The 16,630-nt window shown below is 36.9% G+C and overlaps 1 protein-coding gene across 10 annotated transcripts in view; it reads left to right on the top strand.

The window, feature by feature from the left end:
• The window catches only part of WDR76 (WD repeat domain 76), a 72,605-nt gene that overhangs the window by 37,189 nt on the left and 18,786 nt on the right, over nucleotides 1-16,630 (top strand). For all 10 annotated transcript variants that reach the window (XM_032622043.1, XM_032622045.1, XM_032622044.1 and 7 more), the window contains 5 exons: nucleotides 825-951; nucleotides 2,787-2,888; nucleotides 2,989-3,032; nucleotides 3,905-4,058; nucleotides 12,449-12,607. In XM_032622043.1, the coding sequence (XP_032477934.1) occupies nucleotides 825-951; nucleotides 2,787-2,888; nucleotides 2,989-3,032; nucleotides 3,905-4,058; nucleotides 12,449-12,607 (586 nt within the window). The remainder of the gene's footprint in view (nucleotides 1-824; nucleotides 952-2,786; nucleotides 2,889-2,988; nucleotides 3,033-3,904; nucleotides 4,059-12,448; nucleotides 12,608-16,630) is intronic.

The following is a 16,630-nucleotide window of genomic DNA, read 5'->3' as shown; positions in this document are numbered from 1 at the left end:
ACCTTAGTTCTCCAGGCCTTTTCCCTAGAGGAAACCACTGTTAATAGTTTCATGTGTATTCTTCCATAGGTAATCTCAGCAATTACAAATGTATGTGTATATATTTTGTAAAAAAGCAAATGGGGGGCTTCCCTGGTGGCGTGGTGGTTTAGAGTCCGCCTGCTGATACAGGGGACGCGGGTTCGTGCCCTGGTCCGGGAAGATCCCACATGCCGCGGAGCAGCTGGGCCCGTGAGCCATGGCCGCTGAGCCTGTGTGTCCGGAGCCTGTGCTCCGCAACGGGAGAGGCCACAGCAGTGAGAGGCCCGTGTGCCACAAAAACAAAAACAAAAACAAAAAACAAAACAAAACAAAACAAAAGCTAATGGAACCATATTCAACATGTGCTGGACCTTGTTTTTGCTTCTTGTATCTTAAAGTTCATGTCATATCAGCACACAAAAATCTATTTCTTTTTTTATGACTGCATAATATTGTGCTAGGTATGTAGGTCATAATTTAACACCCTTCACTTCCCCATGATGAACATTTATGATGTTTCCAGGCTTTTAATTAAAATCAGTGTAGGGACTTCACTGGTGGTCCAGTGGTTAAGACTCCATGCTTCCATGGCAGGGGGCACAGGTTTGATCCTGGGTTGGGAAAGTTCCACATGCTGTGCAGTGTGGCGAAGAAAAAAAAAAAAATCAGTGTAGCCATGTATATACATCTTTGCAATGTGTGAATATATCTGTGAGATAGATTACTAGACGTTATCTCCTTGGTATTAATAAATACATATAACTTTTATGAGTATAACATGATTTTTTCCCCCACTCCTTTAGAAAGAAGCCTAAGAAGAAAGAAAATGAGACTGGATGTAGAAGGTCAATGCGATTACTAAAAGTCAATCCTTCAGGAGTTTCATTACCAGCAACTCCAACCCAGCCAATATTAGTAGCAGATGAAAATGTAAGAAAGAGTGCAAATACAATATATTAACCAATAAAATACTCAAAAATTTGAAGTGTTTGAAAGTAGAGTAAAAAGTCATTAAATTATGTTTAATTTGTGCATCATTAATTTAATACTTGGCTGTTGTATGGTTTAATGAGTAAGATTTCAAACTCATAAGAGACTGGCTTGGATTCTATATTTCTGCAGACTTACCCTGTGTGGGATTGTGGGTAAATTCCTTAGTCTTTCCGAGCCCCAGTTTCCCCATTTTTTTTTTTTTTTTTGCGGTACGCGGGCCTCTCACTGTTGTGGCCTCTACTGTTGCTAAGCACAGGCTCCGGATGCGCAGGCTCAGTGGCCATGGCTCACGGGCCTAGCCGCTCCGTGGCATGTGGGATCTTCCTGGACCGGGGCACGAACCCTTGTCACCTGCATTGGCAGGCAGACTCTCAACCACTGCACCACCAGGGAAGCCCTCCCTATTTTTAAAATGGCAACAATAGCAGAAACCTCTCAAAGAGGTGTTGTGAGGGATAAATGATATAGTATCTATAAAGTTTCTTACATTTATATTAAGGACTTAGTAAGCAATAAATGGTAGTTATTAATATTATTAGTAATAAATAATATATGTCAGTAGTGATGGGGTTCTCTTACTGTAGTTTAATTTTACTCTGTCAGTGAGTGGAAAGAGTTTTATTTACCAAATTTATTGTCTAAATAAGATTATGAGTATATTTTTTATTCAGGAGCACCTACTGTTTTTTTTTTTTTTTTTAATTGCACCTACTGTTTTTAATACTTTGTATCTAAGTGCTTAATTAAATTGGAAGATTAGCCTGGTGCTTTGAGAGCTAATTGCAAATTAAGTTACTAGGGGAAGAGTAGCTTTCAAATTTTTTTGAAGCCTCCATCCATCCATGATAAGAAATACATTTGCATTGAACCCGTTCCACACACACACACACACACACACACACACGAAACAAAACTTTTGTGAAATGATACTTATCCTTACTACATGTGATACACTTTTGTATTTCCTAGTCTGTTCTTTTCTCAGTTACTAAAACACACTGTTGGTTGTAATGTATTAAAATGATTTCATGACCTATGGGTTACAACCTGTGATTTAAAAAACACTGACACACAGAAAGAGAAAGACAAATATCATATGATATCACTTAATATGTGGAATCTAAAATATGGCACAAATGAACCTATCTACAAAACAGAAACTCACAGAAATAGAGAACAGACTTGTGGTTGCCGGCGGGGGGGGCAGTGGGGGAGGGAAGGACTGGGAGTTTGGGATTAGCAGATGTAAACTATTATATATAGGATGGGTAAACAAGGTCCTACTGTATAGCACAGGGAACTATATTCAGTATCCTGTGATAAACCATAATGGAAAAGAATAGGAAAAAAGAATGTGTATAACTGAGTCACTTTGCTGTATAGCAGAGATGGACACAACATTGTAAATCAACTATGCTTCAGTTAAAAAAATAAACACATAGAGTAATAATTTTGAGGTATGAAATTGAACTGATCTGAATCAATTCCCAGGTACTGGCAGTATAACTTTGGACAAATTAACTTCTCTAAGTTTCATTCCACTGTCTTTATAATGTGATATCTCATTCACTAGATTATTAAGGGGATTAAATGAGATAATACATGTTATTACTTTACAGGATAATTGGCATTCATTCATTGAACAACTGTTTTTGAATGCTAACTATGTGTCACCACTGTTGTTGGTATTGAAAGTAAAGTAGTAAGAAATCTTAAGCTTACATTCTAGGGCAGAGCGACAACCAACTTTTTTTTCTTATTTTTTATAACAGCCTTTGTTACCTCCTGGGCCTTTAGAAATGACTTCTGAAAATCGAGATGATAACAGTGAACTATTTAAAGGATTTCTGCAGACTTGGGCAGAAGTGAGCAAGGTATCACTTGGGAGGGTAAGCCCAAGCTTTTAGAATCATCTGTTAAGCAAATTCTAGTACATATATTAACTTAGTGCTTTGGTTTCTCCCATTGTTTCAGACAAGAAGTAAAAACACTGAGAAGGAGTTATCTAGCATTAAAAGGTGAGTTAAAATTCCTTGCCTTTGTTTTACATTTTCTGGGATCTTTATAACTTAAAGACTATACCATAACAGGAAATTTGAAAGAGGTGAGAAAAATTATCCATCGTATTTCTACCCTGACAACTGTTGTTTTTGTATATTTCCTTTCGTGTATCACCATATGCAATACCACTAGGATATAAGCTTCATGAATGCATGGATTTTGTCTCAATAACCAGAAAAGTGCATTTCACATAGTATATATTCATTCAGTGTTTAATAAATGAGTGATATCACATACATTTTTACTTTTTTATGTTCTAATATATGTACAGTTTTGCATTATGCTTTTCTATTAACATTGTGGTTGCATGTTACTAGAGTCTTTAAATTTATTGAATAATTGCATAATATTTGATTTAGCAGGTAGAATTTACTTAACCTCCTCTTACTCCCTTGGTATTTGAAATTGTTTTCTATTTAGTTTTGATTGTTTGTATGTGTGTTTGTTGAAATTTATATTGTGATAGTCGATTATTTCCTTAGGATAGATTCCAGAAGTGAGATTAATGTGTCAAATATTATGGACATTTTCATGGCTTTTAGGAAATGCCGGATTGTTTTCCAAAATCTTCTTAAAAAATTTCTGAAAATCTTAAATGAATTTACTCTGCTGTTAGCAATATATATGAATGTATGTTTAACTATAGCCTCTTAGCTTTTATAAGTGAAAAATAGTACCCCATTGTTTAGTTTGATTTCCTTGGTTGCCAGGAAGTTGCATATTTTCCCACATTTACTAATTGTGATTTTACTTTTTCGAATCATCTTTTACTTGTCTTGACTACTGAGTTTGGTTTTACTTCTAAAATTTAACTTTTTAATCTTCTCAGCTACAAAGCCAATTTAAATGGCATGATCATTAGTGAAGATACTGTTTATAAAGTTACCAAAGGCCCAATATTCTCAATGGCTCTCCACCCATCAGAAATTAGAACTTTGGTGGCAGCTGGGGCCAGATCTGGACAAGTTGGGCTTTGGGATTTGGTAAGTTATTATTAATTGTTTTGAAGATATTAACATTTGAAGCAAATAGTCTGCGAAAGAATAGCCTAGAGCCATGTGTTTCTAGATGTCACTTGAGATTTATAGTTTTGTGCTTTGTGATTCCAAATTTTAGAAACCTAGAGGAATTTAAATTTGCTTTGTAGAACTTTAACATTTTTAGCTTGAATATCTTTAGTCATCTGGGCATAAATTCCTGCCAGGAAAGTTTATTACAACTTTAAATGTGTATATGAAAAGATCATACAAAGTTCTTAGGTTTCTAATTATGTTTAAAATATAGTTTCCAGGGCTTCCCTGGTGGCGCAGTGGTTGAGAGTCCGCCTGCCAATGCAGGGGACACAGGTTCATGCCCTGGTCCGGAAGGATCCCACATGCCACGGAGCGGCTGGGCCCATGAGCCATGGCTGCTAAGCCTGCGGGTCCGGAGTCTGTGCTCCGCAACGGGAGAGGCCACAGCAGTGAGAGGCCCGTGTACCGCAAAAAAAAAAAAAAAAAAAAATATATATAGTTTCCAAGCTGGATCAAAATATCTTCCCAAGGATCTTCTTAGGATGATCCTAGTAATTTTTTTAAAAAATTAATTTATTTTTTGTCTATTTATTTTTGGCTGCATTGGGTCTTCATTGCTGCGTGTGGGCTTTCTCTAGTTGCAGGGAGCGGAGGCTACTCTTCATTGCGGTGCACGGGCTTCTCATGGTGGTGGCTTCTCTTGTTGCAGAGCATGGGTTCTAGGCACGCAGGCTCAGTAGTTGTGGCACATGGGCTCAGTAGTTGTGGCTCACGGACTCTAGAGTGCAGGCTCAGTAGTTGTGGCGCATGGGCTTAGTTGCTCTGTGGCATGTGGGATCTTCCTGGACCAGGGCTCGAACCCGTGTCCCCTGCATTGGCAGGTGGATTCTTAACCACTGCACCCCTAGTCATTTTTTGATGAGTTAGAAACAGATATTGAATTTCATTCATTGTACATATAATAATGCATTGATTGCTTTCAGTGTTTACAGAATTGAAAAAAGCCGAGTTAATGTTCTCTGAACTTAGTTTTTAATTGGGGAAGTAGAACAAAGACCTGAAAAATGCCATAAGGACAATTAATGGAGATGGAGAAATCATGGTGACTTGCAGTGGTTTGGGGTTAATAAATAAAATGGATTTTGTAAGTGAGAAGAGAAGAAATGAAAACCAAATTCTCTCTTATTTTGGGAGCATAGGTTCTCCCTTATTTTGATAAAATGTGAGTGGGGGTAGGAGGTGAAAGGATTTGGTAAAGAAAACAGAAGCAGAGAAGTGGGAAGAGGACCAGAAATGGTATAAGGTTGTATAAGCTAAGAGATGAATTTCAAGCATCGGAGTTTGACAGGGCTTTTTTTTTTAGATGAGTTAAAAAGAATGGGAACAGAAAAAGGGCCATTAGTTTTGAAAATAAGGTATCATAAGTGAGCTGAGAGAATAGCTTCAACAATAAGGTAAGAAAGGAACACAGACTTTAGGAGATTAAAAAAAGTATGGGGTGGAAGAAGAAATGGAAGCAATGGATAGACTATTTGTTGAAGAACTTAGAAAAGGAAAAATAGAGAATTAGCATAGTCAAGTGAAGATCTTTTCAGAGTGTGTTGAAGATATATAGGAAAGTCCCTTTGTCATGTCTTTTCTGGTGACTCCAAAAATCTGTATTATTGGGTGTCTGTAGTCCAATATTTTTATCAACTTTCTAATTTTTCAGGACACCTGGCTATCTCATTAACAGACTGAGCGAGTCTAAAACCATTATCTTGGCTATCCTGTGCTCACTCCGAAACTCCCCTCGTTTTTTAAAAAAAAGTTTAGCGTTATTGAGGTATAATTAACATTTTATAAAATCTACACATTTAAAATGTACAGTTTAATGATTTTTAATAAGTTTATTGAGTTGTGTAAATATCACCATAATTCAGTTTTAGAACATTTTCATCATTCCTATAAGATTCCTCGTGTCTACTTACATTTAATCCCTGTTTCTACCCTTATCCCCAGGCAAATCTCCACAAATTTGCACTTTTTGGACATTTCATATAAATAGAATCATAAAATATGTGGTTTTTTATATTGGCATTTTTCTTTTAGCATAGTTTTTTTTTTTAATTAATTAATTAATTTATTTTGGCTGCGTTGGGTCTTAGTTGAAGCATGTGGGGTCTTTGTTGAGGCATGCGGGATCTTTTGTTGAGGCGTGCAGGATCTTTCATTGAGGCGAGTGCTTTTTGTTGTGGCGCGCAGGCTTCTCTCTAGTTGTGGCATGTGGGTTTTTCTCTAGTTGTGGTGTGCAGGCTCCAGGGCTCGTGGGCTCTGTAGTTGTGGCACGTGGACTTAGTTGCCCCACAGCATGTGGGATCTTAGTTCCCCAACCAGAGATTGAACCTGTGTCCCCTGCATTGGGAGGTGGATTCTTTACCACCGGACCACCAGGGAAGTCCCTCTTTTAGCATAGTTTTAAGGTTTATCTGTTTTATAGCATCTATCAGCACCTCATTCTTTTTTTATTGCTGAATAGTATTCCATTGTTTGATTTTACCACATTTTGTTTATCCATTCATCATTTGATAGACATTTGGGTTGTTTCCACTTTTTGGCTATTCTGAATAATTCTACTATAAACATTTGTGTACACATTTTTGTGTAGGTCTGTGTTTTCATTTCTCTTGGGTAGGTATCTGGGAGTAGAATTGCTAGGTCATATGGTAACTGGTTAACATTAGAGGAACTGTCACCCTGCTTTCCAAAGTGGCTGCATCATTTTCTATTCCTACCAGCAATGTATGAGGGTTCAAATTTTTCTACATGCTCACCAACATTTATTATTATCTGTCTTTTTGATTATAGCCTTTCAAGTGGGTGGTATCTTCCTAGTGAAGTTGTATCTCCATGTGGTTTTGATTTGCATTTCTCTAATGACTAATGATGTTGAGAATCTTTTCCTGCCATTTGGATCTTTGATGAAATGTCTATTCAAATCTTTTGTCAATTTTTTATTGGGTTGTTTGTCTTTTTGTTGAGTTGTAAGAATTCTTTGTATATTCTAGATACACATCCTTATCAGATATGTGATTTGCAAATATTTCTTCTTTTCATCTTCTTAATGCTATCTTTTGAAGTGCAAATTTTTGAATTTTGGTGATGTCTGATTCATCAAACTTTTAATGGACTGTGTTTTTGGTGTCATATCTAAGAAATCTTTTGTGTAGCCCAAAGTCTTAAAGATTTTCTCCTATGTTTTTTTGTAAAAAAATTTTTTTGTAAAAATTTTATAGTTTCAGCTTTCACATTTAGTTCACTGATCCATCTTGAATTGTTTTTTTTGAATTATTTTTGTATATGCTGTAAGGTAAGGGCCCAAGTTCATCTTTTTGTATGTGTATATCCAGTTGTCCCAGCACTATTCGTTGAAAAGCCTTTTACTTCATTGTATTGTCTTGGCAGTCCCTCAGTTTTCCTCTCAACCTTCTGTCAGATTCCTAGTCTCACCTAGGATCAAAAGATGAGCTGTCATTTATTCGGTCACCCCACCCATTCATTCATTCCACACTTATAGAGTATTTTGTGCTAAGTACTCTTTTTTTAAATAAATTTATTTCTATATTTATTTTTTGGCTGTGTTAGGTCTTTATTTTTTGGCTGTATCAGGTCAAGCCTGCGTGTGGGCTTTCTCTAGTTGCAGCGAGCAGGGGCTACTATTTATTGCGGTGCACGGGCTTCTCATTGCGGTGGCTTCTCTTGTTGTGGAGTACGGGCTCTAGGTGTGTAGTCTTCAGTAGTTGTGGCACGCAGGCTCAGTAGTTGTGGCTCACAGGCTCTAGAGCACAGGCCCAGTAGTTGTGGTGCATGGGCTTAGTTGCTCCACAGCATGTGGGATCTTCCCGGACCAGGGCTCAAACCCGTGTCCCCTGCATTGGCAGGCGGATTCTTAACCACTGAGCCACCAGGGAAGTCCCCTAAGTACTATTCTAATGACTCCCCATCCATATTTGTGAGGAAGGATTGTCTCTGTCTTTATGGAGTTTAGAATTTAGTGGCAAAAGCAGCATGAATGAAATAATTACATGTTTGATAAGTGGAGTGAATTATATACTGTGATTAATGGAGTGGAGGAAAAGTAGTGTTATAAAAACACATAACAGGGGAACTGGCCTGATTTTGAGGATCAGGGAAGGCTTCCCTGAGGAAGTGAGAATTGAGTTGAGATTTGAAAGCTAAGTAGGAGTAAGCCAAGCAAAGAAAGGGAAAAGAGCATTTCACACAAGAGGAACAGCATGTCAAGGACCTTAGGCAGGAGGATGCCGGCTTGATACATTTAAGGACTTGAAGAATGCCTCTGAAAGAATGCCTCTGTGGCTAGAGCATAAACAGCAGAGGCATAAACGGAAGGGATGAATGGAATAGGGGGAAGCTGTACAGGTGGGTAGAGGTCAGATGTATAGCTTTATACATAAAGCCTCTGTAACAACTTCCTGCAAAACAAACATTGAATACTATTTTCATTTTTCACCTTTTCTCACAAAAGCAAAAATCTTCTTTGGATTCACTTCAGTTAGCAAAAATAGGTACTAATATAGGTGTTTGTAAGAGCAAAGTGGCATAAAGCGAACTTTTGAAAAGTGGGGGATATGTGTATTTATTTTTAAATTAATTAAAATAGAAAATTCAGTTCTTCAGTTACACCAGGCACATTTCAAGTGCTTAATAGCCACACACGACTAGTGGATACCATATTGGACAGTGCATACATAAAACATTTTTGTCATCTCAGAAAGTTCTTTTGGACAGTGCTGCTGTGGAGCAAGTTAATATCAACATTAATTTGGTAAAATAAGACTCAAAGATAAGGTGATAAAACAACAGAATGAAATGAAAAAGGAGACTGTAGAACTAAGGAAACAAATTGAAGATCAGTAAAACTAATAAGTTAGACAAAAAGAACAGAATAGACATGGCTGAAAATGAAATTATAGATATTAAAGGAAATATCTGAGGTAATCTCAAACACAGATGAAAAAAGTTTTTTGAGAAAAGCCAATAGAAAAGGAAAGCCAGGACTTCCCTGGTGGTGCAGTGGTTAAGAATCCGCCTGCCAATGCAGGGGACACCGGTTCAATCCCTGGTCCAGTAAGATCCCACATGCCATGGAGCAATGAAGCCTGTGTGCCACAACTACTGAGCCTGCACTCTAGAGCCAATGAGCCACAACTACCGAAGCCCATGTGCCTAGAGCCTGTGCTCTGCAACAAGAGAAGCCACTGCAATGAGAAGCCCGCGCACCACAATGAAGAGTAGCCCCCACTTGCCATGACTAGAGAAAGCCCGTGTGCAGTAGCAAGACCCAAGGCAGCCAAAGATAGATAGATAGATAAATAAATAAATTCATTAAAAAAAAAAAAGGAAAGGAAAGCCAGTCAAAGATGACCCAACAAATGTAACAGAAAATATATTCAAAGAGAACTTTTCTGCAAAGACAGAATTGGATTGGCAGATTTGAGTGTGTATGCCATGTTCTAGGAAGATTTGGACTTAAAGGATAAAGAATTCTTTAGGCAGGAAAAACAAATTATATTCAAGGGGAAAAGCCAGGTTTGCCTCAGTTTTCTACAGCAACATTTCATGTAATGTCTACAAAGTTCTGAGAGAAGGAAGTGTGGCCTGGAATACATACCCAGCCCAAGATATTATTCTAATGTAAAGACAGCAGGTAGGTCTTTTCACATCTGAAAAAATTCAAGAAATTGAAGACCTATGAGTTTATTTGGAAAAAACTGCTTGATAGCAAATCTTGGCCAGTTGAAAGTAAATCAAAATTAAGGATTCAGGAATGGAGAAGCTTGACAGAAAAATTGATGATGAGTATTGAATCTATTTAAATACAGAACTGGGACTTCCCTGGTCCAGTGGTAAAGAATCTGCCTTCCAATGCAGGGGACGTGGGTTCGATCCCTGGTTGGGGAACTAAGATCCTACATGCTGTGGGGCAACTAAGCCTGCGGGCCTCAACTAGAGAGCCCGCGTGCCACAAACTACAGAGCCCACGCACCACAACTAGAAAGAGAGAACCCGCACGCCACAACTAGAGAGAAACCTGCGTGCCACAATGAAGAGCCTGTGTGCTGCAATGAAAGATCCCACGTGCTGCAATCAAGATCCCATGTGCCGCAACTATGACCTGACGCAGCCAAAAATAAATGAAATAAATAAATATTTAAATACAGAACTAATATTAAACAGCCATATGAATTATGGTTACAGAACTGGATATGAATGTTGTTAACCTTGAAAAAACAAAAATAACAAAATATAGAGATGGAGAAAGGGGAGATTGAAGGAGGCATGAGAATAATGTTCTCAGTCAATAGAAATTGTCTAAAATTGAGACATACATAGTTAAATTAAAAAGCGTAATGACTAAAACTGCTTTATATTTTCTACTTTTTCCTTCTTAGGAGATAGCTCTTGTAAAGAAATACTCGAAGTTCAAAAATTCCTTCAGCTTGATTTTCTTTTATTATTTTAAAGTATAGTTAAAAATTTTTTATATTTATTTATGGCTGCATTGGGTCTTCGCTGGTGTGCATGGGCTTTCTCTAGTTGTGGCGAGCGGGGGCTACTCTTCATTGTGGTGTGTGGGCTTCTTATTGTGGTTGCTTCACTTGTTGCAGAGCATGGGCTCTAGGCATGCGGGCTTCAGTAGTTGTCGCACACAGGCTCAGTAGTTGTGGCTTGAGGGCTCTAGAGTGCAGGCTCAGTAGTTCTGGCACATGGGCTTAGTTGCTCCACAGCATGTGGGATCTTCCTGGACCAGGGCTTGAATCCGTGTCCCCTGCATTGGCAAGTGGATTCTTAACCACTGCACCACCAGGGAAGCCCCTAAAGTATAGTTAAATTTAATACTACTTAAAGTGGCCTTTTTTTTTTTTTCTCTGAATTTCTTCTCTGTCCTTCTATCTGTATAAGTAAGTACATGTATAGACATCTTTAATGATCACTTAGTATTTTAATGATAATTTTGGGTTTTGAATGATTTTTCAAAACTTTTATCTTTGTATATTTCTTTGTATATTTGTTTGAGTTCCTTATAACAATGGAGAGTTTTGTTTTTCTAAAAAATATATGCTATAGACAAATATGCCAAAATGTTAACAGTGGTTAACTCTGGGTAGGAGGAGGAGTTTGTGTGATTGTAATTTTTTTCCTTCCTTCTCTTTTCATGTTTCTTTATTTTCTTTAAATTTTTTTTCTCTTTATTTAAAAACTTAAATAAAAAAGACGAAAACAAAAGTGTTTGAGTATTTCAGAGCCGACTAAGCTAGATTTAGAGATGAAAGTTGTTCTGGTTCATAATATGACATATGGCATAAGAATATAACATCAAAATCCAAAAAATGATGATTTCGGAGCTGTTAATCCAGTTGTGGAAACAATAATCCTTAGAAGTAGTAATATCACTACTGAAATTCAAGTACATGTATTTTTTAAAATAAATTTATTTATTTATTTATTTTTGGCTGTTATTTATTTATTTATATTTGGTTGGGTCTTCGTTGCTGTGCGTGGGCTTCTTGTTGCGGTGGCTTCTCTTGTTGTGTAGTATGGGCTCTAGGCTCGTGGACTTTAGTAGTTGTGGCATGTGGGCTTACTAGTTGTGCCTCGCAGGCTCAGTAGTTGTGGTTTGCAGGCTCTAGAGCGCAGGCTCAGTAGTTGTGGCGCATGAGCTTAGTTGCTCTGCGGCATGTGGGATCTTCTCAGACCAGGGCTCGAACCCATGTGCCCTGCATTGGCAGGTAGATTCTTAACCACTGCGCCACCAGGGAGGTCCCTCAAGCACATGCATTTTTCATGGGGCATTTAGGGGTTAAAATATTTTTAAAACTATCATTTTGTGCCAGGACCAAACACCTTATGAAAATTGAGCTGAGAATGACATACTCGTATAGAAGCACACTTAGCAAGCAAAGTGGGAGTGGTATTGATAGAAGTTTTGGTAGTCAGGAATTATCCTGCATGTGAAATAAAAGTAAATTTCACATTTCCTGAGAATTTTATGAACTGAAGTCATTATAAGCAGTAATTTTTTTCCCTCTGTATTATGAAAAACTAGTTGGCTAGTTGCAAAAACCTGGAAACTATTAAAATAAATGTGACTTAATTTTGTTGGATTGAAAATTAGGAAAAAGTAACTTAGTGAGAGTCTAAAGTTTCTAGTTCTGACTTTCTGAGTGGGAAGGTGGGTACAATTATAGACTAAGACTGAATATAATACAAACAAATAGTTTAATGACATAATGATGTAGAAAATATTACTGCTTTTCACCAGTTTTTGTCTCTCTCCCCACCCCCCAACTCTATTCCAGACTCACCAACCTAAAGAAGATGGAGTTTATATTTTTCAACCCCATAGTCAACCAGTTAGCTGTCTTTACTTCTCGCCTGCCAATCCAGCTCACCTGCTGTCACTGAGCTATGATGGCACATTACGCTGTGGAGATTTTTCCAGAGCTGTTTTTGAGGAGGTAAATGTTAACATGTTTGCATATGGACCTCAGGTGATATTCTGGATTCCTTATGAAATGCCACATGAATGATTATATTATACCATCACACTGGGTGAGATGGTGTAGAATAGGGACTTTAGAACTACACTGCCTAAATTCAAATCCCATCTGTTACTATTTGTGTGAACTTCGTAAATTGCATAACCTCTTTGTGCTTCAATTTCCTTAGTTTTGAAATGGAATGGTAATAGTATCTACCTTATAGGATTGTCATGAGGATTAAATGAGTTAATGTAGATAAAGCATTTACTTAAAACAGAGCCTGGTACATAGTAAGTTTTTGCTCTTATTTTTTATTTTTGCAGAAAGCTTTTAAATAAAATAACTTATTCTGTTTTAAGGCTTAAAACTTGTCCTCTTTTATTCAGGAAAAAATATTGGAATATTATTATACTTTTGTTCATTATTTCTAGCCTTGGCAGATATGAATTTTGTGGGGATGAGTCTTAGATATGACAACAAAGACTAGAGAAATTCATCACATAACAGTTCTATAATACATTGTCCAAAACTTTTGGCCAGTAATATAACACAGAAACTATAAAATTTGGTTTTCTGTCTTCTAGCTAAGATTTATCATCTCTTATATGCCATGTATAGCTGATGGTAGAGAGATTAGCTCAGCTGTTTTTATCTGGTGAAGTTAGAATGAAAAACTGCCATTTGATGTCATATAATTGTACTCTGGCAAGAAATGGACACCTAAGCGGGTTTATCAGAACATCTTAGGCCAGGTTTATTCATAACCACCTATTGAGGATAAGGTCTTTTCCTGGGCTAGCCTAACCCCTGCAAGGTAAGATTAAGTTGAAGTTTAAGAATAGTTGAAAGATGTTGGTGTCATACTCGTGACTGTCCATTCTACCAGAGATAGCCTACCAAGTTAACCAGACTACTTACCCCTTGGAGGTTTTCAAATTGGTTTGATCTCTGGTTGGGTAGGCCAGAAGCTTCCAAAGGCCTGAGGAATCCTCACAATATTGGATCCCAGTGATTACATTTTGGTTTACTACTTAAATATCTACTACTTAATGTTACAACAAACATATTTCAAGTGAGCTTTCAGATTTGCTTAACCATATCAGATTTCCTCATTAAGAGAATTCCTACAAATCAAACTCTTTTTTATATGGATTTTAATCTTTGTGAAATTTAGGATGGTTTAGATGTAGGTTTTCATTCTTTAGCTTATTTCGAATGGGACTTTTAAAGTTTTTAGAGGTCCTCCGTATAAGAGCATTTTATATGTGATAGACAATGAAGAAAACAGGGTATCATCACTGATTATGGCTTATCATCATAAATACTAATTGATGATCTAATTTTATGCCTTAATTGTTTTATGTAAGCCAGTACTCAAAGTTAACGCATTCTGTCTTTGTCATTATTTTAATATTCTATGTATAGATGATTCATAATTACTTATAAAAGAGTTTTTAACTAATTATTTTAATAGCTATAGTATAATACGTAACTGCTTTTGTTCTTCACTGAACTCCTAAAATGATCTTTCTTACAGTTGGGAAGGCTTTTTCTCTCTTCTTGAGAGCTAATAGTTTTTGAGTTTTCTTTTAAAAATGAGGATGTTTAATTTCTTTTAAGTCTGTTTTTAACCATATGAAAAAAAGACTTTTCAAGACTGTTAATGTGTTGCTGGTCAGACTTGATTTCCTAATTACTGACAATTAGAAGAAACAGTTTCTTTTTTTACTGGTGTCTTTGCTTTTTTTTCTTTTAATTTCTATTTTTACCTTTTAAAAAATAGGTTTTTAAGAGCAACATTGATATTTAAAATCCTTATTGGAAATGGATGGGCTGTTAATCATGGATTAAATGAAATAATTTTTGTGAAAAGTCCTCTTTAAACTGTTTAATGGTAGCAATTTGGTTATTAATGCATACCATATAGTTATGTATGCAAGTCACATTCTGTTTTGTATTTGTTTATGTTCTTACAGGAAGGTTGGAGTTTGAAATTAGAAGGTACATCTATGTTTTATCAGCCACTTAATAATAACTGATTGTACTTATTTATTTATTTATTTTTTTGCGGTACGTGGGCCTCTCACTGTTGTGGCCTCTCCCGTTGCGGAGCACAGGCTCCGGATGCGCAGGCTCAGCGGCCATGGCTCACGGGCCCAGCCACTCCATGGCATGTGGGATCTTCCCAGACTGGGGCACGAACCCGTGTCCCCTGCATCGGCAGGCAGACTCTCAACCACTGCACCACCAGGGAAGCCCTGTACTTATTTTTTAATACAACTTTGTTGAGATATATAATTCACATACCATTCGAAAGTGTAAAATCCAGTGGTTTTTAGTGTATTTATAGGGTTGTGAAACTGTTACCACAATCTAATTTTAGAATACTTATCACCTCCAAAAGAAACCCCTTGCTTATCAAGTACTCCCGATTTCCCCTTTCGTCCTAGAAAACCACTAATCTACTTTCTGTCTCTACATATTTGCCTGTTCTGGACATTGCATGTAAAAGGAATCATACAGTTTATAGTCTTTTGTGACTGGCTTCTATACTTACCGAAATGTTTTCAAGGTTCATGCATGTTGTAGAATGTGTCAGTACTTCATTCTTTAGTGGCTGAATAGTATTCCCTTGTGTGGCTGTACCACATTTTACACATCCATTCATTAGTTGATGAACAATTGGGTTGTTTCCATTTTTAACTATTACGAATAATGCCATTATGAACATTCATACACAAGTTTTGTGTGCTTTCATTTCTCTTGGGTATATACCTGGGAGTATAATTGCTGGGTCATATGCTAACTCTATGTTTAACATTCTGATGAACTGCCAAGCTGTTTCCCAAACTGGCTTCGCTGTTGTACATACTCATCAGTAATATGTGAGGGTTCCCATTTCTCCACATCTTTTCCAACGCTTGTTGTTGTTGGTGAGTATAGCCAACCTTGTGGGTATGAAGTGGTATCTCATTGTGGTTTTGATTTGCGTTTCCCTAATGATTAATGATGCTGAGCATGTTCATCTGCTTATTGGCCATTTGTAATTATTTAGAGAAATTTGGATCTTTTGCCTATTTTTTAATTGGGTTATCTGTGTTTTCAGTATTGAGTTGTAAGAGTTATCCACTTATTTATTTTTTTAAAAGTCAGGTTTATTGAGGTATACAGTACATATTGAAAAATGTACCTTTGTTAGGTGTGCACTTTTATAAGTTTTGGCAAGTTGTATATACCTGTTTAACCACCACTGCAATCAAGACATAAAAAATTTCCATCACCTGGAAAAATTACCTCATGACCCTTTGTAGTCAGTCCTCTCCCCCTTCCTCAAGCCCCTGGCAACCACTGATGTGATTACTGTCCCTATAATTTTGCCTGTTCTAAAATGTCAAGTAAATGGAATCAAATGGTGTGTAGCTTTTTGTGTCTGGCTTTATTTACCTAGCATAATGTTTTTAAGATTCATCCATGATATTGCATGTATCAGTAATTTGCTTCTGATACTACTGATTGAACAATTACCTTGTGTTAGGTACTAACCTGAGTGTGCTTTGTATATATTATTAAGCCTAATAACACCCTATGAAATAGGTAATGTTCTCCCCATTTAACAGTTGAAAAAACTGAGGTAAAGTGGTTTATTAGCTTGCTGAAGGACAGAAAAGGCAGAACTAGAATTTGCACTTGAGTCTCTCTGACTCCAAATCCCCTGCACTTAACCATTTTAATATAATGACTGAATACGTCAAGTTTCATTTGTGTATATTGGGCTTTTTTGGTATAGGGGTTGGGATACCTTTGGTGTATTAATTTGTTAATCTCAGTTTATAGTAATACTTGTTATTAAAACTAAAAGTCAGTAGCAATTCATGATTAAGTGAAAAGAATTGTGGTAATTCTCTCTTACTTGAGTACTGACACATTCTACAACATTTATTTTTTACTCCTTATATGTGTGAGCCCTAAGCCCAAAGTAATAACATTGTGGATTGTAAG

Source organism: Phocoena sinus, chromosome 2 (genome assembly GCF_008692025.1).
Source record: "Phocoena sinus isolate mPhoSin1 chromosome 2, mPhoSin1.pri, whole genome shotgun sequence".
Lineage (NCBI taxonomy): Eukaryota > Metazoa > Chordata > Mammalia > Artiodactyla > Phocoenidae > Phocoena > Phocoena sinus.
Note: the sequence above shows the minus strand (reverse complement) of the source record. Positions and strands in the feature narration are given on the sequence as shown.